General features: G+C 34.7%; 6 protein-coding genes across 15 annotated transcripts in view; 3 read left to right on the top strand and 3 right to left on the bottom strand.

Moving 5' to 3' along the window:
- Nucleotides 1–2,647, bottom strand: part of LOC138941697 (G-protein coupled receptor Mth2) — a 9,382-nt gene extending 6,735 nt beyond the window's left edge. The window contains exon 1 of the mRNA XM_070311548.1: nt 1,926–2,647. Within this exon, the coding sequence (XP_070167649.1) occupies nt 1,926–1,977 (52 nt within the window). The 5' untranslated portion in view covers nt 1,978–2,647. The remainder of the gene's footprint in view (nt 1–1,925) is intronic.
- LOC138941692 (RNA helicase aquarius) overlaps nt 1–9,383 on the top strand; it is a 21,962-nt gene extending 12,579 nt beyond the window's left edge. Inside the window, exons 4-15 of the mRNA XM_070311543.1 lie at nt 3,774–3,887; nt 4,301–4,404; nt 4,507–4,618; nt 4,710–4,923; nt 5,027–5,075; nt 5,172–5,407; nt 5,643–6,030; nt 6,457–6,705; nt 6,892–7,249; nt 7,326–7,582; nt 7,655–8,789; nt 8,876–9,383. Of these exons, the coding sequence (XP_070167644.1) occupies nt 3,774–3,887; nt 4,301–4,404; nt 4,507–4,618; nt 4,710–4,923; nt 5,027–5,075; nt 5,172–5,407; nt 5,643–6,030; nt 6,457–6,705; nt 6,892–7,249; nt 7,326–7,582; nt 7,655–8,789; nt 8,876–9,106 (3,447 nt within the window). The 3' untranslated portion in view covers nt 9,107–9,383. The remainder of the gene's footprint in view (nt 1–3,773; nt 3,888–4,300; nt 4,405–4,506; nt 4,619–4,709; nt 4,924–5,026; nt 5,076–5,171; nt 5,408–5,642; nt 6,031–6,456; nt 6,706–6,891; nt 7,250–7,325; nt 7,583–7,654; nt 8,790–8,875) is intronic.
- On the bottom strand, nt 9,365–12,068 carry LOC138941698 (uncharacterized). Of its 2 annotated transcripts, XM_070311550.1 has the most exons (3): nt 11,607–12,068; nt 10,961–11,181; nt 9,365–10,565 (listed from the first exon to the last, which is right to left on the bottom strand). In XM_070311550.1, exons 1-3 carry the CDS (start codon nt 11,640–11,642, stop codon nt 9,728–9,730), a joined length of 1,095 nt encoding a protein of 364 aa, XP_070167651.1. In that variant the 5' UTR covers nt 11,643–12,068; the 3' UTR covers nt 9,365–9,727. The 2 variants fall into 2 exon arrangements, with proteins under 2 accessions (XP_070167651.1, XP_070167650.1); XM_070311549.1 differs by lacking the exon at nt 11,607–12,068 and having other exon boundaries at nt 10,961–11,318.
- Nucleotides 10,867–14,888, top strand: LOC138941700 (protein C3orf33). 3 transcript variants are annotated; one of them, XM_070311552.1, is made up of 7 exons: nt 10,867–12,119; nt 12,352–12,561; nt 12,639–12,698; nt 12,801–12,999; nt 13,062–13,171; nt 13,277–13,510; nt 14,248–14,888. In XM_070311552.1, exons 2-7 carry the CDS (start codon nt 12,487–12,489, stop codon nt 14,278–14,280), a joined length of 711 nt encoding a protein of 236 aa, XP_070167653.1. In that variant the 5' UTR covers nt 10,867–12,119; nt 12,352–12,486; the 3' UTR covers nt 14,281–14,888. The 3 variants fall into 3 exon arrangements, with proteins under 3 accessions (XP_070167653.1, XP_070167655.1, XP_070167654.1); XM_070311554.1 differs by having other exon boundaries at nt 13,277–14,888; XM_070311553.1 differs by lacking the exon at nt 10,867–12,119 and having other exon boundaries at nt 12,254–12,561.
- On the bottom strand, nt 14,377–20,458 carry LOC138941695 (adipocyte plasma membrane-associated protein Hemomucin). Of its 6 annotated transcripts, none has more exons than XR_011448194.1 (7): nt 19,984–20,458; nt 19,814–19,891; nt 19,587–19,736; nt 19,248–19,453; nt 17,596–17,881; nt 15,211–16,594; nt 14,377–14,702 (listed from the first exon to the last, which is right to left on the bottom strand). XR_011448194.1 is itself a non-coding variant. In XM_070311545.1 (6 exons), exons 2-5 carry the CDS (start codon nt 19,694–19,696, stop codon nt 15,439–15,441), a joined length of 1,758 nt encoding a protein of 585 aa, XP_070167646.1. In that variant the 5' UTR covers nt 19,697–19,740; nt 19,814–20,458; the 3' UTR covers nt 14,377–14,702; nt 15,393–15,438. The 6 variants fall into 6 exon arrangements, 1 of the variants encoding a protein (XP_070167646.1); XR_011448191.1 differs by having other exon boundaries at nt 15,211–15,242; nt 15,393–16,594; nt 19,587–19,740; nt 19,814–20,457; XR_011448193.1 differs by having other exon boundaries at nt 19,587–19,740; nt 19,984–20,457.
- Nucleotides 19,856–21,784, top strand: LOC138941702 (uncharacterized). 2 transcript variants are annotated; one of them, XM_070311556.1, is made up of 4 exons: nt 19,856–20,101; nt 21,024–21,196; nt 21,276–21,394; nt 21,470–21,784. In XM_070311556.1, exons 2-4 carry the CDS (start codon nt 21,163–21,165, stop codon nt 21,692–21,694), a joined length of 378 nt encoding a protein of 125 aa, XP_070167657.1. In that variant the 5' UTR covers nt 19,856–20,101; nt 21,024–21,162; the 3' UTR covers nt 21,695–21,784. The 2 variants fall into 2 exon arrangements, with proteins under 2 accessions (XP_070167657.1, XP_070167656.1); XM_070311555.1 differs by lacking the exon at nt 19,856–20,101 and adding an exon at nt 20,811–20,955.

The raw sequence follows: 21,784 nt of genomic DNA, 5'->3' as shown, positions 1-21,784 counted from the left end.
GGCGGATAATATTATTTTTTACAATACAAGTATCGTTACATACGCTTTCCTCTCTCTTCCTTTCTCTCTCTCTCTCTCTCTCTCGCTCTATCCGAGTTTTCTGGGTCAATTTTTTGATCCGAGTGTTGTAATTATCCCGTCACTGCGTAAAACATCAAAATTGCAAACTTCGAGAACGTGATAGCTGATATCATAAGCTATTAACAAAGTCTATAGATTGTGTTTTACCGGTATTTCGTCGCAGTAATTGAACGCGATAATCATAATTAAACGTCGGGATTTTGCATAATCATAGTTTCGTATAATTTCTAGGAAGTTTTTCTCGGTATGTTGAAATAAAAATTTTTAATATTTATATCGCGCGATTAATCGTGAATCTCGTACGAACACACTCGCCACCTTGGATACTTGGCTACTTATACGATGAGGACTTCATTAACGCAGATGTAAATGCGGTCCACGTTTAATTAAGCGCAATTTGTGTTTAATAATGCGTATAATGATTGAACGAAATAAACGCATTGTTTTCGTGTCACACGTGTTATTTACATCGTTTATCGGTACGAAGAAAAACAAAGAGCGTTGTAAAAAAAATTCATTCAGTATTGATCGTCACGTAAACTTGATACGATAAGCTATTTGTATACGATACGTATATATAATTTATATAGGGTAAAAACATAAAAAGCATTGACGTTTCATGATTAGCGCGTTCTCAACATGTGTTGAGAAAAAGAAGATAATCGAAACGGAACGAAAATGAGTAACGAGACCGCTTCGTGTGCTTGAAATATCTCATTTTAGCAGAAACGAATGAACGGAAAGCGTTCTCTATTGATAATCTCAAAGATGCTTGCTTAATGCGCTCTGTATCTTTTTATTAAATAAGGTTTTTATGAGAAATTACGATAAGACATAAATCTTATCGTTTATTTGTAGACTTTGGTTGCAATTTCTTCTACCGATTTGCAGTATCCGCTGTTTTTCAACGACTTTTATAGGATTTAAGTTTCCCGAACGGACAATGAAATATTGTTTATCCCGAGAAACGCGCACTATATATAATGTATTCGTTGATATTTACACTGCAAGTTATCTAGCAATAATCTTCTTCAATATAACGTCTTCCTTGTCGAGGAAATATTGTCGATGAAAGATTTTTACAGATGTTTGTGAATTTTCTTACTTTCAATACGTGAATCGAAGTCGTTGTATAACATTAATCCAACCGCTTGCTTTGATCATTGATAAGTCAATTAATTATCAGCAGAGTGTTCTATTCCCAACATATATCTACATGTCTACACAAACAACTACAATTATGTTTGAACAAAATTTACATCGCATAAAATACCTATGAATTACGCTTCACATTAATGAAGTAATTCTCTCATGCATACGTCGTGAATAAAAATTACGACAAATCGAAGCGCATTTATGAAATAAAAAAAATATGACCAAGAAGCAATAAATATTATTAATCATAGCTTATAACGCGGATATAATTTCTGAATATTGCCATTATTTTCACTGATATTTTTACGTGACAGAGTCATAATATTTCAAGATTGATATAAAAGATGGACTTTACAACGGTACGTCATAATATTATTGGAATTCTGTTGATTGACGCAAGGTGCATTTTTTTTTTCACGCAAAAAAATTTTCAGTTAAGTCGAATCTTGGGAGGTAGAATTGGAAAATATGAAAAGCTGGCTAATTTTGCCGATTAATGATAATTTTATTAATTCAACAATCATTATTGTTATGTTTTTAGTTAAATAATATTGGCAGGAACGGAAAGTTGAAGGTTTCTACAGAAACAAGGATACGTCAGTCGCACGAATAAATGTAGAAACGAAAAACAAAGGACACAAAGACGAGGAAGAAACGTTACACGCAAACGTGTAAGGAAGTTTACGCACCTCTGATCGACGATGCGCCAAGCTGCCTGTTGTAACTCGCGTCAAACGACATTGCCTCTCGCTCTCTACCGCATCTCTTCGTTCCTTATTGTAGGGAGCAAGCCTGTTTCTCGCCAAGGTAGTCGAGTTAGGGGAAGCTGAGAGGGTCCAACGATACAAATTTCGAAGAGTCTCGCCCTCTCTGGGAAAAAAATACCACGCTCGATCGAGGTCAACGGACTGTCCCGGATCGCTCTGGCGTTCGCCACCAGAAGGACGATGCTGCTTTCTGCAATTTCTTTGGGAAATTCTTCGGCGATTGGACAATGACAAAGAACGCGATGTGTGTTACGATCGCCTTCTTCGGTCGGCGCGTTTTCTTCTCTCCTTTCCAAAGCCACACGACAGCTGACGCTCGAATAAAGAGCGAGAACGCTACGACGACCTTATCGATCCTTTTATCAATCGGTCTTGATTTTCAATTTAAAAATTCCGGAAACTGACAAGACGGTCAAGAGGAAAAACGCTTTGTGTAAAGCGATCTGGAACGTTATCAAAATCGCGAGAAAAGTCCTCGTGCGAGTCTTTACGGAGAAATCGATCGTGTTTTATACGGTTGATACGATCGAACCCCGATAAGCGCATTGGAGTGGCGAGCTCAATGAGACGCACTCACGCACTTGCGCTACGAGTGGAACTGAACGCGACGACGAACTGTTCACCGGAGTCTGCCGGCAACGCGGACTGCGCGACCAGAGATATCTACTCCCACTTTTTTGCGTTTGAACGAGGTCCGTGCTGTACGGTTGAGCATCGTGCATTTTTTCTTCTCGTCCTGTCTAGCGTCTCATTCAACTTCATGTAGAAATAATGGTCAGAAAGACCGGTTCGCCAGATTGTCATCAGATTTCTTCGTAGACTTTTAAAGCGCCGTTACGTCAAATAGGGATGCGACGTAGTCGTGAAACTAGGGAGAAGAAGGGGTAGCACATGCGTTCTTCAAAAAGATAGACATCTATAAAAGGAAAAAAAAAAGAGAACTGTCTCTATCGACAGGTAAAGAACGAATATATCGCACATTACCGTATTGCTTTACGAACGTTACGTCGCATGAATATAGGAATGCGGCGAAGAAGTATGTATATTAGACAAGAGTGTACCGTTATGCGGTATATTTTTTTTATATATCTAAAAATTAAAATATCGATGATAGGACGTTCTGATTACTAATTGCTATATCATTAATGTTCACTACTATGTTGCCTTCAAACGTCAGTCAGCTAATCGCGTTTGAAGAGTTGCTTGATTGAACATACAAATGAGTTACAAGCCATAATAATTGTCTATTCTTACTTCGCCGATTAATTTAACCAATTTCCGTTAAGAGAGAATGATTATTGATGAAAATTATATTACAATCATCAAGTATATCTTTACATCAAATTGTTTTAAATACATATTCTCAAAAAATAGGAAGTTTTGAACACATTAATATATCATCTCGATTTTTTACAAATATGTATCGAAAATGATTCAGAAAATAAGCCTTCAATGAATGAAACGTAGAGAATAAATGTAGACTCTTTGACAGACGAATCTCGAACTTCTCCGCTAGATACATCGCTGAAAGAGGAAGGAGAATCTCGTCCGTCAAGAAGAACGATTAACATACCTGCGAGTGGTTCTCTCGTCGGCTGTGACGTGGAAACACGATTTTAAATGCAATTACTCTGTTGATTCTGATTTTATCGATGCACGCATCAATCGCAGCCAATGGCGTTTCTCTATGAACAAAAGACTATATGTAACGCTCGTAACAATAAATGCCACTTCCACCAAAAAAACAATCACCTTTACTTTTAATTGCAGCTTCTGGAAATGCTCAAGTTCTATGCCCGATTCGAGATCAGTGAGGAGACCGGCAATCCATTGACGGATCACGACATGACGCAGTTACACTACGCTAAAATCACGTCTCTTCAAGTACATAAATTTCATAAATATACGTCATAATTTCTAGAAAGTATTTAAAAACTATTTTTGAGTTTTAATACATCAATTTTTCAAATTATTCTACGGATAATAATCTTCGTTTTTCGTATATATACCGATCTTATATAGATATTCCCGAATTAAATAACCAAACTTGAAATATGAATTTAGAATCTCAAAACAAAGATAATTTTTCTCTAGAAATATGCTCGCAAACGCTTCTTTCAAGAGATATTTACTTCTTAACTTACAGATCTAAAGGAATGAATAATGTCGTTTACCGGGTTTTAACACTATTAGATTTTTTTATATGAGGCGTGCTATAACGCGTGCTTGTATATTAAACATAAGTATATATTCTCGAAATCGAGAGACTAACAAGTAGTATTTGAAATTCTGTTTAGAATGCTGTCTTCTTGAAATTTCCGGACCTGAGAAACTTCGCGTTGGCCAACGTAGCCAGTGTCGACATCAGAGACGCTCTTTACAAGCATTTCGGTTCGCTCAGGTGAATAATTCTATATATAAAATTCTTTATTCTTAACGTTAAAGCATTGCGAGTACTCGCGGATCGATGGAACGCTACGAGTGACGTGATTTTTATTTTCAGCCAAGAAAAATTGAGATCTATCGCGAGTTACATGAATTTAGTGCCACCGAAGGAACGAGAAAAGGAGGAGAATTGGTACCGTCTAGATATAGAGTTTTTGCGCGAGCTGCTGGTAAGTGTAAGAAAGAGAGGAGAGAGAAACATAAATTCGAGAGCCCATTGAGTACGATGCTGGATTCTGAAGAAACGTATTTTAATTTCAGATATCGCGACACGAGCGTAGACCGTCGCAACTTGAGGAGTTGAATGAAATGCCCCTCTATCCGACCGAAGACATCATCTGGAACGAGAGTATTGTCCCGACCGAGTATTTTTCTGGCGAGGGCTGTCTGGCTCTGCCGAAATTGAATCTGCAGTTCCTCACGTTGCACGATTATCTGCTACGCAACTTTAATTTATTCCGCTTGGAATCCACGTGTAGGTAGAACGAGTGAAATGATAAGATTCTTGTTTAAATCTAAATATTTACGATTAATAATTATAGTGCTATATACAATATTTATTACTCATGTTTTCATAGATGAAATACGACAGGATATCGAGGATGCCGTAAGCAGATTGAGTCCTTGGTATGTTATTATAATTTGTATTTACATCATATTTAACTACCTTTCCTTTTTGTGAAAATAAAAGTAATCAATTTTTACTCTTTTTTTCGTTTGCAGGCGGGCGGAAGACGGCGGTGTTTATTTCGGTGGATGGGCTAGAATGGCACAACCTATTACACAATTTGCTGTAGTCGAGGTAGCCAAGCCTAATGTCGGCGAGAATAGGCCATCGAGGGTACGCGCCGACGTTACAATAAATCTCAGCGTTCGCAAGGAGATTAAATCCGAATGGGAGAACCTTCGCAAGCACGACGTATGCTTCCTCATCACAGTTAAGCCACCGAATCCTATTGGTAAGACAAACGTTAAAAAAATATACATATCATTCTTTAAATAAAAAATATATAGAGAAAAATGTTTGTCGGTATCGCATATTTTATATGCTGTAGCAAATTTCATCTTTATATGGAGCTATAGCAAAAAGATTAATTAAAGATATTAATTTTGCCTACTATTTTATCCATGTAATAGTCACATATAATTATAACAAATGAGTAAAATAATCAGATAACTGTTACATTATCTCAGGCACGAAATATACTCACAAGCTCCCCTTCGTACCGCAAGTGGGTCTAATGACGGTGCGAGGGTGTGAGGTTGAGGGTATGCTCGATTCGAATGGCAGAGTGATAGAAGATGGCCCTGAACCGAGGCCGATTCTACCGGGCGATTCGCGAACTTATAGAGTATGGTTGGACTGCAATCAATATCGGCTCGACATGGACAATGCCAGTCACGGCGGCGAGGATGTATATGAGGGATTTAATATTATTATGAGGCGTAAACCTAAGGAGAACAACTTTAAAGCAGTTTTAGAGACTATAAGGGAGCTCATGAATACTGAATGCGTCGTGCCCGACTGGCTGCACGACATAATTCTTGGATATGGTGATCCCGGTGCAGCATGCTATTCTAGGTAATTTATATAACTATCTAACTATATATCTAACTAATTATCTAACTTTATATATATATATATATATATATATATATATATATATATATATCTCTTTTTATACGTTACTATAATAAAACTGAGTCTATATATATATATTTATTTATTTATTCATTTATTTATTTATTTATTTTATTGCTTAAGAAAGAGCATTGAAAATGGCTGAACGACTTTGTCTAATATTTTAATAGCAGATGCAATGTGTCCTTTCATAGCTACATCATTAAAAATATTTTTAAAACAATAATTAATTATTAATATTGTTTGAAGAATAGATCAATATTTTTATGCTATTTCCTGCACTCATTTTGCGCGTGATAATTTATTCAATAAATTATTAAGCCGTAATTCAATTGACTGTTAAAATATTTTAAAATTCTCTGTTAGAATGTCGGATGAAATTGCGACGATGGACTTCAACGATACATTCCTTGATATAGATCATCTACGAGCTAGTTTTCCTCAGTACGAAATCAAAACGGATTTAGAGGACGAAGGAAATCTCGTACGGCCGTTCCAGTTAACTTTTGAGGATATTCTAGCGAAGCGCAACAATGAACCGATTAAGAAAATTATTAAAGTTAAACCACACGTACCGCCCAGTAGAGGTCCATTCAGAGCAAATGAACCGAAAAAGTTAGCATTTACTTTTATTATTATTATTATTCTCTCTCTCTCTCTCTCTCTCTCTCTCTCTCTCTCTCTCTCTCTCTCTCTCTCTCTCTCTCTTTCTCATAGCGTACTTATAAAGTATATTATAGAATGTGTTATTTTTCGAATAGAGAAAAAAACATGTTATATTTTGTTCGTTATATATTGCAGAAATCAAATTCCCTTTACGCCAACGCAAGTCGAAGCTATACGAGCTGGAATGCAGCCAGGTCTGACGCTAGTCGTCGGCCCGCCCGGTACCGGTAAAACGGACGTCGCTGTGCAAATCATCTCGAATCTATATCATAATTTTCCCAATCAGAGGACATTGATCGTGACACATTCCAATCAAGCTCTCAATCAATTGTTCGAAAAGATAATGGCTCTCGATATTGATGAGCGGCATCTATTGCGTCTCGGTCACGGAGAAGAGGCTCTTGAGACTGAAAAGGATTTTAGTCGCTACGGTAGAGTTAATTATGTTCTTGCCAAGCGTTTGGATTTGCTTATGGAAGTTCAAAGATTACAGGTATTGATTTATTTCTTAAGCTATCTAAATTGATGTGAGATGTCCAGCTGTTCTTACAGTTACATTTTTCCTTCAGGAATCTCTGAATGTGAAAGGTGATGTTGCATATACATGTGAAACGGCGGGATACTTTTTCATGTATCAAATATCCACGAGATGGGATCGCTTCGAAGCCAGAGTTAAGCAGAGGCAGCACACGAGCGATAAGTCCATTTTATCTTCTATAGTCGATGAAGAGTTTCCATTCCACAAGTTTTTCGATAATGCACCGCAGCCGCTTTTCAAGCGGAATTCATACGAGGAGGATCTCAAAATTGCGTACAGTTGTTTTAGGTAAACATATACACGATAAACTTTAATAGGATGAACAATCGGGCAGTTTCTAACGAGACATTGTCTGTGTAGGTATATCGAAAGGATATTCGCGCAGTTAGAGGAGTTTCGCGCTTTCGAATTGCTGCGATCGGGTCTCGACAGGTCAAAATATTTACTAGTGAAGGAGGCCAAAGTGATTGCTATGACCTGTACACACGCGGCACTTAAACGGCGCGAACTCGTTGACATGGGTTTCAAGTATGATAATATCCTCATGGAAGAGTCCGCGCAGATTTTAGAAATAGAGACTTTTATACCGTTGCTACTGCAAAATCCCCAGGATGGATACAATCGTTTGAAACGTTGGATAATGATAGGAGATCACCATCAGTTACCACCTGTCATTAAAAATATGGCCTTTCAGAAGTATTCGAACATGGAGCAATCATTGTTCGCAAGATTTGTGAGATTAGGCGTTCCCACGGTCGATCTCGACGGCCAGGGTCGTGCCAGACCAAGTATCTGTAATCTCTACAATTGGCGGTACAAAAAATTGGGCAATTTGGCGCATGTGGAACATAGTCCTGAATATCTTGTAGCGAATGCCGGTTTCCTGTACGACTTCCAATTGGTAAATGTTGAGGATTTCAATGGCGTTGGTGAGAGCGAACCAAGCGCTTACTTCTATCAGAATCTTGCTGAAGCCGAATACTGCGTCGCGGTGTTCATGTATATGCGTCTGTTGGGATATCCGGCTGATAAGATCAGTATATTGACCACGTACAACGGTCAGAAACATTTGATAAGAGACGTAATAAACATCCGTTGCGCAAACAATCCTTTAATAGGTCGACCGAACAAGGTGACGACTGTCGATAAATATCAGGGTCAGCAGAATGACTATATTCTGTTGTCTTTAGTGAAAACGCGCGCGGTTGGTCATCTGAGGGACGCGAGACGTCTGGTGGTGGCAATGTCGCGCGCTCGCCTCGGTCTTTATGTCTTCGCCCGCGTGTCCCTCTTCAAGAATTGCTTCGAACTTACGCCGGCGTTCGATCAACTGATGCAGAGACCGTTGAAGCTGCAACTACTGCCACAGGAACTATATCCGACCGAGCGACCAAACAACGTCGTGCCCTCGATGGTCCCAATGGAAATTGAGGATATGCCGCATATGGCTAAGTTCGTTTACGACTACTATATGGAGAAAGTCAGCGGAATGAAGGTAAATTCTCAAAACTTATTACAAATTGATTGATATAAATCTTGTCTTTTTGATATATTGATCGGTCTCTTTCGTATCATTTTAAGGGATCGCAGAAAATGTGGCAGAAGCCAGGAACTATGCAAACAATGGACAGTCCAACGCGTAAGATCCCCGCTCATCCAGGTGCTGATGATGACACTGATGAAGAAGAGGAAGGACTTAGCCAGGAAGACAATGAAGTGAAAGAATCTAAAAAAGAAAATGTAGAGAAGAAATACGAGATTATAGAGAATTTAGTCGAAGATCCTCCGAACGAGACCGAAGACGACCGCTGAATGAATTACGCCGTGATATACTATGCTTGAGCAAGGACTGATACGTTAGTACAAAATAAAATAATCAATTTTACAGCTTGGAAATGAAACCATTATCTGCTTCAATTCTAAGATATTGATATATATCGTAACTCTCATGGGTTAACGATCAATCGTTGATTCAATCACACTATATCAAGAATAAGCGTTTTATTAAAGAGATTATTATTATTATAAAATAATATATCGAAGTTTTCTTACATACTTGTATCAAAATAAACTAGGTGAATGTTCAGTTAATTGATTGTCTCACTGATCCTTTTTAAAACGCGTATTTCGAGGCATAAAAACTGAATGATTTTATGCATTACGATGAAGACATTAATTTTTTATTTCTATGTTTCGAAGTAAGTATAATAGTAAGTTTAAAAAAATTAGAGATAATTCTTATTATATATATTTGTATATATATTCATTTTTTATAAACTATATATTATAAACTATAGTTTTTTTACAAACATCAGTCTCGTATCCAAAATCTATTTTCTAATCCTGCGGAATTTTCTTCGATCACTTTGTTTGTTACTTTACCGAATTCCGTATCGACATGTAACTGTATACCAGAAATATTCGTATTATATCTCACGAAAAGAGATCTATCTTCTTCTTGACCAATGTTCCCTTTCGACGCGCCTCCACCAACCTCTGCGTCTTGAATTTCTCCGATTTACTCGGAGTTCTTTTTGAGTTGTTCGGCGTATCCTGTCGCATGCTCGACGGCACATAACTATCGTCGAACTTCATCAATTTGCTCGGTGATTTGAAATCAGGCTCGTACTCCTCTATGGAAGGCTTGACTCCTTTGGAATTAGGTACGTATTCCTCGAGGATATCATCGGGAATCATCATAATGGCGCGCGGTTCGTAAATCTCATGAATTGTCTCCAGCTTCTTGATAGAGTTCGGCACGTAACTCACGCTTTCCACCACGTATTTGCTGTCACAAAGAGTCGGCGTGTACTCGTTCGATGTTAAACGCATACTTTCCAATGCGCTCTTCCGGCTCGGCACGTACTTGAAGTCCGGACACGATCTTTTCGCTTTCGGTGCGTCCGGGATATATTCCTCCAACGGTGCGTTCTCCAAATCGTCGGAGAGCAGATATTTCCGACTCTTTTTCCTCTTTAGATCCTCTTGTTCCGTCGCAACAGTACGCGGGGTCACAATCTTTTTCGGGGAAGTTTGCATCGCTTTCTCCAGTGTTCTCTTCAATCGATCGGATTTCAAATCGTTCATTCGATCGGGAGATTTTTCTTTTCTCGATCGTTTCGCCGCACCGTTATCTGTTACCACTTTGTTCTTCTTCGAGATGTCGTCTATTTTTCGTTTCACCGATTTCTTTCGGGCTGGCGACACATGTACTTGGATCGTGGGTAAAGATGACATGTCGCTTGCGCATCCCGAATGCTCGAAAGTATACCTGTTATGCGAAATATATGTTTTCTTTTACTGCTTTTTATACAAATTTCTGATTGTGAATTAAGAAATTTGTTTCTTAATTCATCTATTTTTTGCAAGCTAAATTCATCTTTATCATTAATTCTTTTTAAAAAAATATGTAATTCTAATATTAAATTTATTATAATTATTATTTATAGCAATATATATACATATAATGTGTATGTATATATAAAATGTATTTTTTCGATTTTTTAATAAATTGTTCACTTCACGATGAAAAACTAATAATTTCATTCAAAATACTTTGTTCGCAGATATCTTGAACATCTGGATTAACAACATTAATCAACGATGCAATCAACTCGCTAAAGAACAATTAATCCGAAGTCGTCGAATCGATATTGCATTTCTTACGTGATTTCCAACTGGCGAGTGGACTTTTTCCATTCACCCTGGTTTTCGCGATGTGATCTGTCATCCCGATAATTTCGCAGGATCGCTCGCTCCAATATCTTATAGAGCGCTGCCCAATCCTCGACCTGCAGCCATTTGTTAGTGGTGACCTTTTGCTTCTTGATTTCCACCGTTTTCTCCTGCACGGTGACCACGGCGGTCGCCAAACAATCATCCGAAGCCTGCGAACACACATACATCGTTATAAAAGAATATACACTCGATACAAATTGCCGTATCGTTGCGCAATGATAGATATTCCGTGCTACGTCAATGTATATTCCCGATATCTCGATTATCAAAATAATTGTCATATATAACAACGGTATAGTATTTTAATATTATAAATTATAATACATCTGTCGATTGTCTGCAACAAATACATATGCTTCCATCATTCGTTGCAGCAGGCGATGTTTTTCAATGATCGAAAATATCGATAAGTATCACTAATACACAGTACATTATGAAGAATATTGTCGCTAATTTATCGTTCCCTCTTCACAGATGTTGCATTCATTCTCGTGTGATTCGTACGCGCGGCGATCAAGTGCGCGCGCGCGTGCACGTTTGACAGCCAGCTGTTGACAGCTGTTGCACGCGGTACCTTGATCACTTCCAGATATTGGCCGTTCCGGAACATATTCGCGCTCAGTATGTTGGACGGTGCAAGGATACGACGACACGATTGCCGAGCATCCGCGAGAGTCTTCTCTTCCGTCCTTCCTAAGAGATCGGAGCGTCGTGTCGTGTCTCAATCGATGTCTTACCGCGTGTCTCTCGAACCGAATAGGGAACCGAACGAGCTGATCTGATGTCGCACGCGACTCGCTCGCTTCTCGGCGCACGCTCCGGACAACGGCGCGGAATTGGAGCGCGCGTGAAGTCGCATCTTTTTTTACGATCGAGGTTTCGACATAATAATACGTAATTAATATACGTAATAATAAATCGACGTCCGATTGACTGAAGCGCTTCTCTTTTTTAGTGGGTTCTTAATACCTAATTTTTTGTTATAAGACGAGAGTGACAATGACAATAGCTATTAGAAGGTTTAACATACCATATACAAATGTATTAATTATAATAATAAGTTATTTAAAGTAGTCTGTAAGTAAGTGTAAGTTTCTTGTGTATGTACAGTGTCATCAGCTAATAGAAATCTTTAATTTCGTAGAAATTTTGATATGCTCAGATATATGATATGAAATAGTAAATATTTAATTATAACCAGCATTTATATAAAAAAAGTTTCGACTATAAAAATCGTTAATATTGTACAATTATTATTATTTACGATTTTGATATTCAATAATATAATAATTGATAATATAATGTTCAATTTAAAAAAGGTCGATGGGAGTGATGGGACGCGATACTCGTCGTGATAGTAAACGTGGCCGAATGATCGCGATTACAAATTTTTAATTTGATCAACCGCAGGAGACACATTGCCAACGACATTCCTTAATAAGATCGAATCAATCATGACGCGCGAAAAAATACCTACAATTTTCGAACGTTTTCAGATTTTTATGGAGGACGAAATGGGACCGGGCAAGGTATATATGACACTTTTCTAACCTCTCTCCTCTGCGCTGTCATATGATTGTCACTTACTTGCTCTTTCTCTTTCCAGCTGATTACCTACGGGATCGCTAGCTCCAGCTTATTCGTTGCTCTATACAGGATTAGACCTGTAAGTATAAACTATCTCTCTCTCTCTCCCCACCCCTGCACTCATTATCGCCAATGTCTTGTCTTACGAATTTCACACTTGCTTTCTACCATTATTTTTCAGTTTGCAAAATTTAAGAAACCATCCGATGTCCCATCTCATTTCTTGCAATCACGAGTTCCACTCCAAGGCACTGTAATGCGTGTGGAACCGAGTCATGGTGCTCTACTAATGGTCAATCATCAACCCTTATTGCCTTTTCTTAATTTTAATAATAATTATTTACCTGTAAAAATCAGTGGCGTTAACATTACGGGTAATGGTATGTATCAAATCGATTATGATCTATAGCTGCTATCAAGAAGTAATACGTCAATCTTCTAGGTATAAGTTGGTTACAATGCGTAGTCAGTGGAAAACATATAACATTTATACCTATAGTCAAAGAGAAGGAATATCTGGAATGTATAGTTGCAATGTCACAGAAAGATCAAGTAAGAGAAGCGAAAATATTTTTACATAAATATGTATATATATATTGATATATGTCATTTATACTCAACTAATTATGCATCCTCACGTGTTATTTCTGCAAACAGGACTCGTTAAAGATTGGCGAGGAGTTAATCAAATTAGGCCTAGGTACAATACATGAACCTTGGATAAAGTTAAAGGATAAACCCATAGCGTACAAAAAATCTTTAACAAGTGCACAAAAATGGGCAGCACGCAGAAGAAACGGATATTGGCATTTTATCAAACAGCCGACAGTTCTGTGGAAAGTGCAAATGTTTTTAATTGATAAAATGAAGATGTTGTTACCTATTTACATAGTAAGATGGCTTGATCTTTAAAAGTATTGGCTTTTGATAATAAATATATATATATATTTTTTATCAGAGGTATATATTTCAATAGCTCACACTTCAATTTTCTTTGAGAGAGAATATTGTGTGTATATTTAAAGTTTTTTTATAACAATAGTTATTATTTTAATAATTTCCTATATGTTTCATTAAGAGAATGTTCATATTAATATTCAGATAAAACATAAATTTATAGATTCCAGTGATGTAAAAATAAATTTTTACATCTCTTTTTTAATTTTCTGCCTCGAGCTCCCTTTTTGAATATCACAATTTATTTCGTATAAATTTGATATAAGCAAGCGGCATTATTGCGAAGCTTTAAATACTTGCACAAATGGTACAATTATTTAAAAATTGTTTTTTATTTGTATAATTTTGCTAAACTATATAATTCTTATAATTATCATACATTTCACATCTGACACCATATAACATATAACAAAGTTATTATAATTCATATTTGTCATCCAACTTAACAAAAATATTGATTATCAGTCCTTTATCATATATCAGTATCATTCCGAGATTTATTCAGTTATGCATAACTTACATAAATTATGTTTTTGTGAATATTTTCGATATATCGTAAACGAAGATATAAAAATAATAAGCATACTCTTAATTTAAGATTGTTTATTGCACAAATAGAAATGCAAAATAAAACTTAGATAATTTAATATATTATTAACTTTTTCTTATAGATTTATGTTACTGGTTTAGTTATTTTAATATAATCTTAATTCAAGTCTGAAATTGAAAGACGGTATAAAAACAGAAGTAATGCTCACAAAGCAACTAACATCGCGAAAAGAAAGAACAAAACAATGAGAAAAATATAATTCTTTTCATATATTATTATAAGAATCTGGGAATATACATCATTCAGATATATAAATGAAAATTAATATATACTATGAAATTTGTATATATCGTCGAAAATATAAGAAAATATGTCAAAATAATACTTTCAACTTTATATCTATACATCATTCTTTACATGTAAAAATTCTTTAAACTTTTATTCTTATAATCACTTAATAAAGTTGTTAAATTCTTCCAGCGTATTGTTGTTTTATCTCGTTCCATTATGGAATGCACATAAGATAAATAATTGTTGTACAATCGGAAAAATTGAATGATTCCACATAAAGTAAATCTAAAAAAAAAGTGCAAAATGTATTTATATTTGTTTTAAAAAAATTGAATTGAAAAATTGGAAAATTAGTAAAATTCTTTTATATCTTAATATTTTCTTTATTTGAGTGTTAGACTTGTATGATTTTCACTGATCTCATTAATTCAACAGCGGATTTTTTTTTTTTTTTTTTTTTTTTTTTTTTTTTTTTTTTTTTTAATCAATAGAATATATATATATAAATGAAAATAGAATGCACTAATTGTGAAAAAATGAAAATAATTTTATATATTTTGTAATATATGTAACCTTAACTTTTATTTATATAATTTTGTATATATATACGAATTAACATTCTAATATATAATATGTAAATTGAATAATTTATATTGCAATGTAATTAAAAATTATGGTATCACAAAAAAGCGTGAGAAAGATAATTTTGATTTCCTCAAAAACAGAATCTCGTACGTAAAACAAATTCTTACAAGTAAATTATTTTTCAATATAAAATTACTAAGATAATTACCTTTCCAATTGCATTATTGATAATCGATCATCCTGTACATACATAATTAATTGTGCATGACTTGTATATAATATAACAACAAATTTGATATAATTGTATTTAAATAAATTACTATGAAAAATCAATATAATCTATAACCATAAACTTATTTTGCATTGAAATATCTGAAAAATGGAATGTACCTTTTCAACAAGTATCACAATGCATCATTATTTATTTATTTTTTTATTAGAGATCGTCTCTTGGACGTTTTGCTTCTACCGATTTACTCTTCTCAGGAAGTGATTTTTGTACTTTTTCTTTAATAGAAGCATCTTGTTCCTCTTTTATGCTCTTTCCAGATTTAATATTTTTCTTTCCAGCATCCTTATTTTTATTATCTGTTTCGGATTTCGCATTCGGCGAATTTGATTTCGTATTAAGTTTTGCATCGCAAACTGTTTCTGTACTCTTTTTCTTTACTTCAGCATTCATAGATGTCGAAATTGGTTTAACATCCGACGATTTTGCATTGTTATTGCCCGTAGTAGTAGGTTTATGTACTTTAGGAATTGAGGATGGTATTGACGTAGTAGTTGGCTTAGATGTTGTCGGGGCATCAATTGGCTTAGGCATTGTTGTAGGAGTGGAAGTTGATTTAGATGTAGTTGGTGCAGATGTTGATATCGTATCTCGCTTCGCTTTTTCTGACTTTACATTCGAAGTGGCAGCATTCTCACTTCTTGTACGAGAAGATTGCTTTTCATTGTTAGCTAGGTCAGGGAAAGCTTGTTTTAACGGAACTCTTGCGAGGTAATTTTGCCATGGACTAGCAAACCATACAAAGCCATTGTGTATAAAAGCTTCACTAATACCATTGATTGTGTTATCGTCCGAAAAAAGGACTTCCATAATATTACCCAATGCATCTATTCTCAATACAAAACTTTTGTCAATATTATTAAATAATTTTCCCATAATATGATATGATCCAATTGCATGCATAACTTTCTCCGTAAAGATACTGGGATAAATATTATGCAACAGTTTAAATGGTAATTCCATCATCAGTAATAATCGCACAATCATTTTTCTTAAATATGGATGTGGTGCAAGAGCAATACTAAGTTGAGGATGCTCAGAGTCTATAGTAATTACTGTAGTCACAAGAAAACCACCTTGACCATCACTTTGAATATTGTCTGGTACACCTGGCAACCCCTCGATGAAGATCTCATGTTGACCAGCTTTTGGTCCTTTCAAGTGGTACTTTATGATACGGCATGCTAGCGTTTCTGCCACAAGTATGAAACTTTCGTCGTCACTTAGTAACACTCCGTTTGCAAATGCAAGATTTTCCAGCAATACTTCGTTCTTCTTTTTAGCTGCATTATAATGTATAAGCCTGTCCATATATATATATATATATGTTTATATATAATTAATATATTTATATTTTATGCGTTACATAATTATACATATTTATATTTTTTATATACACACACATTTATATATATATATATATATATATATATATATATATATATATATATATAATATAATTGTAATATAAGAAGAATACAAGACTGAGCCTAATCGCAAGCTTTAACTGCCGAAAATCAAATTAGCCGAATTCATAATGTTGCTTTATCCCTCTCATCTTATTTTTCTACACAAGCCGCCGGCAATATTTATAACTTTGTGAAAAGCTATAAACAAGTTTGTTTCGATTATAGGAGACAATGACCAGACGGAAAAAAATTGTATATATATATGTATGCATCTACACAACCTACATATACAAGATAAAAATTGGGAGAAAAAGAATATTGCGTGTGTATATACAGAGTGTCCAGTAAAGATTGTGCCACCGCTCGTGAGAGGGTAGAGCACAGTAAATTGAACAGAAAAGTCCTGTAACATTTTTTTCTATAACGTTTAATAAAGGAGATATTATTGAGAAAAATCTGGTCAATCAGCGCAGACTTTTAGCCGGACGTACATCAGTGAGCCGCCTGCCTGGTAGTGTGTGTCGCCGTAGCGATGGAGCGCTCACGCACACTACCAGACGCGCGGCTAAAGATCGGAGCTGATTGGCAGACTTTATTCAATAATAACTTCTTTATTAAGTGTTATAAAAAAAAATGTTATATGACTTTTCTGTTCAGTTTACTGTGCTCTACCTGCTCACGAGTGTTGGCACAATCTTTACCGGACACCCTGTACATATATATATATATTAAAATAAGAATTATATATATATATATAATATTATTAATATATATAAAATTATTAATATATATAAAATATTATTAAAATAAGAATTATATATATATATATATATATATATATATATATTCTTATTTTAATAATTTTTATTTTATATTATATCTATTTTTTTGTTACCTCCCCGATGGATTTGCAAAAAACGACAGCACTATGTCGTAAAGAGCGAAGTCTGTACTGCTAACAGTCCAATAAAGATCTCCATTCTCCGTTATATCTATACTATTAGGAAATAATGGAAATTTCCCGTCGATCGGTTTAGAAATGTTCACTATATTTTCGTCCTCTCCAGTTGCAATATTTACTTTAAAAATTCCATAATAAGTATCCACTACGTATAAATTGCCCTTCTTATCAAATTTCAATCCTAATGGTCTGCCACATTTGTGTTCTTGCCATATGCCATCTGTAAAGTTTGTGGAAGAATATTATTAATTATTATTTTAATATAAATAATTATAACAATGACCATAAACAATAGCAGATTCATCGGTATTGCTAATAAAAATCAAGTTGTAAAAAATGCCAAGAAGTTCACGACGTATAGAAAAGTTTTGTTCAAACTATAATATTTTCAATTCTTTTTCAAAACTTTGGATTTACATTATTTTGATAAATAAAAATTGTAAAAATTTTGAAATAAGATTTATGTGTTGATCATATTGTCCTATATGTAACTTACAGATTTATATTTAATTCTTTTGTTAAATATAATAATTGTGTTAATTTTTTAAAATAATATTTATGTTGTTCATATTTTTTTTTACCTATAACTTATGTTTGAAACATTTTTGAGACACAGAGATTTGGTGTTAATTTCTTTAATAATAAATATAATTTAAAAAAATAATAAATATAAGTATCTTTATATAATAAAATAAATATAGTAAATATTTTCAATAATAAATATAATAAATATATTATATACACATTTGTCGAACTTTTTTAGAAGAATCGCGCAGAATATTTTCTAATATTTTGCTTATGAACAAACACTATATTAAATAAATTATACATGGTCTTTAAACTATGTTTACCGAGTTGATCTTTGATATCTGTTTATCATTTCATCTATTTTTTCTCATTTCAGTAAAATAGAAGGTTAAAAAGATAAACAAAGTTCAAGTATATAAATAAAGTTATTAATTCGTGATCGAGAGAAACTATTTATTATCAAGTATATATGTAATTTAGCCCACACACACAATTTATCGATTTATTTTAATATTGATCGTGAATCCACTTTGAAAAATTTTGTTACGAAAATTTATTTTTACGGCCGTTGATTGTCACGATATATATGTATTGTATATCTAATCAGTTTATTAATAGATTAGTCGTCATGAGATTAGTTTAACTCTCAACAAGATATCGTTCGTGTTTATATATATATATATATATATAAACACACACACACATATATATATATATATATATATATATATATATATATATATATACACATACATATATTCCATTTTTTTTTAAACTTATACTAAATATTTCATCCAATTTAACAAATATCTTTAATTAAAAAAAAAAATTAAATTTTATTCGATTTAAAATATACCTATCAATATATGTATATAGATTAGAGATTATAGAAAATATTATCTCTCTGACACTCTCTTTCTCTAATAATGATGATGGTACATCTGGTGATGAACCATACATGATTTAAACTTGGCCGAGAAATCTGTCCGATTTATCGATAATATCGAACGGTAAATCGCGTCTGTATATATATATCTATTCTTACACATACAACTCACCGCACTTTTTGCCAAATTTGGCAACCGGTACAAAGTCATCCTCCTCGATTCTCAGGATGTAACCGTCGTAAATGCCGGTGTAGAGCTGACCGTTGTAGACATCCAACGCTTCCGGACCGATAAATTTGCCTTCGAATAGCCTTTCGGCGTTGTTCAATCGATTCTTCGGGCCTAGTTTAGGATGTACATCGCGCGGTTCCACAAGACTGTAAAAAGCCCAAGGATCAGGGACGGTAAGAAGGCCAGAAACGTCATCAGGACGCACTCGCGATCCGCGCCGTTAGATACGTGTGGACAACACAACGTTAATATATATTGAATATAAAATATAATATATACCTGTATTCCCGGAATTCCGTGTTCGGTGGTAAACCAGGAATAAATGTGATTACGGCCAAAAAGAGGCCGATGTAGATGACGGCGGTGCCGATCGACTTCAGGTAGCTCATCTCGCTGATGAGCGTCTTTAGAATAATTACACCGTTTCTTCTTCCTCGAGAACCGAAAGTAACGGGATAAAAAGAAAATTCGATAAATAGGTCAGAGACGTGTGTGTATAGTATTACCTTTCAAGGACAATATAATATTATCTTGTTGTATTATTCCCTCTTGCCTCAATTTTCTTCTTTATCTTCCGCGTGACACTGTTATAAGATATCTCTTGTGAAATAATTGCGTTTTGAAAAGCTGTTTTCGAAAAACTTCGTGGAAAGCATCGACGTTGTCAACGGCCTACCGTCCTTAACGATGGCTCCGCGAGGATTGAGCAAACTGACTGAATTAAACGATAGACGATCCAAGCGTCTCTACGATGCACGAATAACGGCATTCGGATAACCAATGGCGATAATAAGGTAATATCCGTATATTTTATGCGTGATATCTATGCGTGAATCATGATGCAAAGGTGACTCTGCTGCAATAGAGGCCGCGTAACGCCAATGATTTCAAAATTACAACTCATCTAATATTTCGCGATCTCATCGACGGAAATTTACGATGCACAGACCATTTGTCAGCGGCAACGAGCATCGTCGTGTAATATGAGGTTTCTTCAGACGGATAGCCTCTTGTAAAGCAAGGAAAAGTTAAAATCAATTACGCGTATATAGTATAGATAATACAATAGCAATACAATTTTTTTTTTTTTTTTTTTTACAGGTTCATGATTATTTGATTATTCTCGATATATATACTATTCAAATTTGTCTGAACTCTGAACGTGATTACATAGTAATGCGATTTGAACGGTCCTGTCATCCTGTGAAATATCCATAGACATGTAGAATGGACTGAGCGTTGCGATAGACAAACGCGTGATCACTGTAGAGAGAGAGAGGTACTATATGGGAGGGCTATTTTGTCTCTTTTCCTAGCATCTCATTGGTGATTTTGTCTCCCTCCGTATAGAAAATCACCAATGAGATGCTAGGAAAAGAGACAAACACGTGGGGTGTGGGTACGTATACGGACACATATCTCTACATAGAGATCGAGAATTTATTTCTGAGATTTGGTAACCCTGAAGCCGGAGTTTTGCATTGTCACCGCGCGAGGTCTCCAATATCAATTCGGAGTTTGGCCGTCACCCTTAAATTGAAATGTCGTTGCGTGAAATTATTCTTGTTATAACTGGAAAATAATTCCAATTACGTTCCTTCACGCTTTTGACATGTTGACATTCTGCGACTTAAGCATCTTTCATCATGTAAAGCCATTTGACATATCTACATGCAAAGATACTTTTTATAACATTTGTTTATGTTTCTTTCTCAGACTATAAAGAGAACCGACTGGCATATAGCCAAATTCTACATAGAATCCTAATCCTAAGGCTGCATAGAAGAAGAAAAAGAAGACTATAAAGAGAGAGATTCTTATTAGAGCGAGATTTCACAAATATGAAATAATAAATATGTGTGAGGATACAACTTTATATCCAGAAATAGGTAGGTGTTTTAGCTGCATTTCATTATATTGAAGATGATTTTGTCTGGTTGTTCATGATATCATTGATCTTGAATACAGATGACCTCGAGCAACAATGCGAAGATGTATTGTTTGAAGTCTGCGATGCTCGGGAAAGATATCCACTGCAATGCGCAAAAGAACTGGAGAATTGCATCAAACTTACTAATGAGATATGTGTAGGTATTATTTATAGAACTATTATTATTATATCGTATTTTTTATTTTGACATTATCAGTGTATTTTGTTGCAGATGGCCAAGGTTCTTGTAAAGCCAATAAAAGTTCCAGATTTGCCGCCTTTTACAAACAAACAATCAACAATGTTTGAAAAAAATCTTTCCGAAGCGACTGAACTGCTAAAAACACAAGAACATAAATTGCAGATAATGATAGACAAGATTGAAAACTTGACATCTGTTTTAGATCAGATTAAAAGGGACAAGTTATGCGATATAAATAAATTATTGTGGCAATAAATATATTTTTCAACTATAACACATCATTTGGATTCACACAATTCTGACATACCATAAAATAATATTACATATTCCAGCTTGCATAAAAGT

The sequence above is a fragment of the Polyergus mexicanus genome, unplaced genomic scaffold, assembly GCF_030449975.1.
Source record: "Polyergus mexicanus isolate NDT 795.1 unplaced genomic scaffold, iyPolMexi1.0 SCAF_20, whole genome shotgun sequence".
Taxonomy (NCBI): domain Eukaryota; kingdom Metazoa; phylum Arthropoda; class Insecta; order Hymenoptera; family Formicidae; genus Polyergus; species Polyergus mexicanus.
Note: the sequence above shows the minus strand (reverse complement) of the source record. Positions and strands in the feature narration are given on the sequence as shown.

Bases quoted from the DNA above. Each gene is read 5' to 3' on its own strand.
- LOC138941700 (XM_070311552.1), top strand. From the start codon at position 12,487: ATGACGCGCGAAAAAATACCTACAATTTTCGAACGTTTTCAGATTTTT. The intron at 12,699-12,800 runs GTAAGTATAAAC...ATTATTTTTCAG, and splicing joins CTCTATACAGGATTAGACCT to TTTGCAAAATTTAAGAAACC. The intron at 13,172-13,276 runs GTAAGAGAAGCG...TTCTGCAAACAG, and splicing joins CAATGTCACAGAAAGATCAA to GACTCGTTAAAGATTGGCGA.
- LOC138941698 (XM_070311549.1), bottom strand. From the start codon at position 11,313: ATGACAATTATTTTGATAATCGAGATATCGGGAATATACATTGACGTA. The intron at 10,566-10,960 runs GTAAGAAATGCA...TTCGCATAACAG, and splicing joins ACTCGCCAGTTGGAAATCAC to GTATACTTTCGAGCATTCGG.
- LOC138941702 (XM_070311556.1), top strand. From the start codon at position 21,163: ATGTGTGAGGATACAACTTTATATCCAGAAATAG. The intron at 21,197-21,275 runs GTAGGTGTTTTA...TCTTGAATACAG, and splicing joins AACTTTATATCCAGAAATAG to ATGACCTCGAGCAACAATGC. The intron at 21,395-21,469 runs GTAGGTATTATT...ATTTTGTTGCAG, and splicing joins AACTTACTAATGAGATATGT to ATGGCCAAGGTTCTTGTAAA.
- LOC138941695 (XM_070311545.1), bottom strand. From the start codon at position 19,696: ATGAGCTACCTGAAGTCGATCGGCACCGCCGTCATCTACATCGGCCTC. The intron at 17,882-19,247 runs GTGAGTTGTATG...CAAACTTTACAG, and splicing joins CAAATTTGGCAAAAAGTGCG to ATGGCATATGGCAAGAACAC. The intron at 16,595-17,595 runs GTAACAAAAAAA...ATATATGGACAG, and splicing joins TTTGCAAATCCATCGGGGAG to GCTTATACATTATAATGCAG.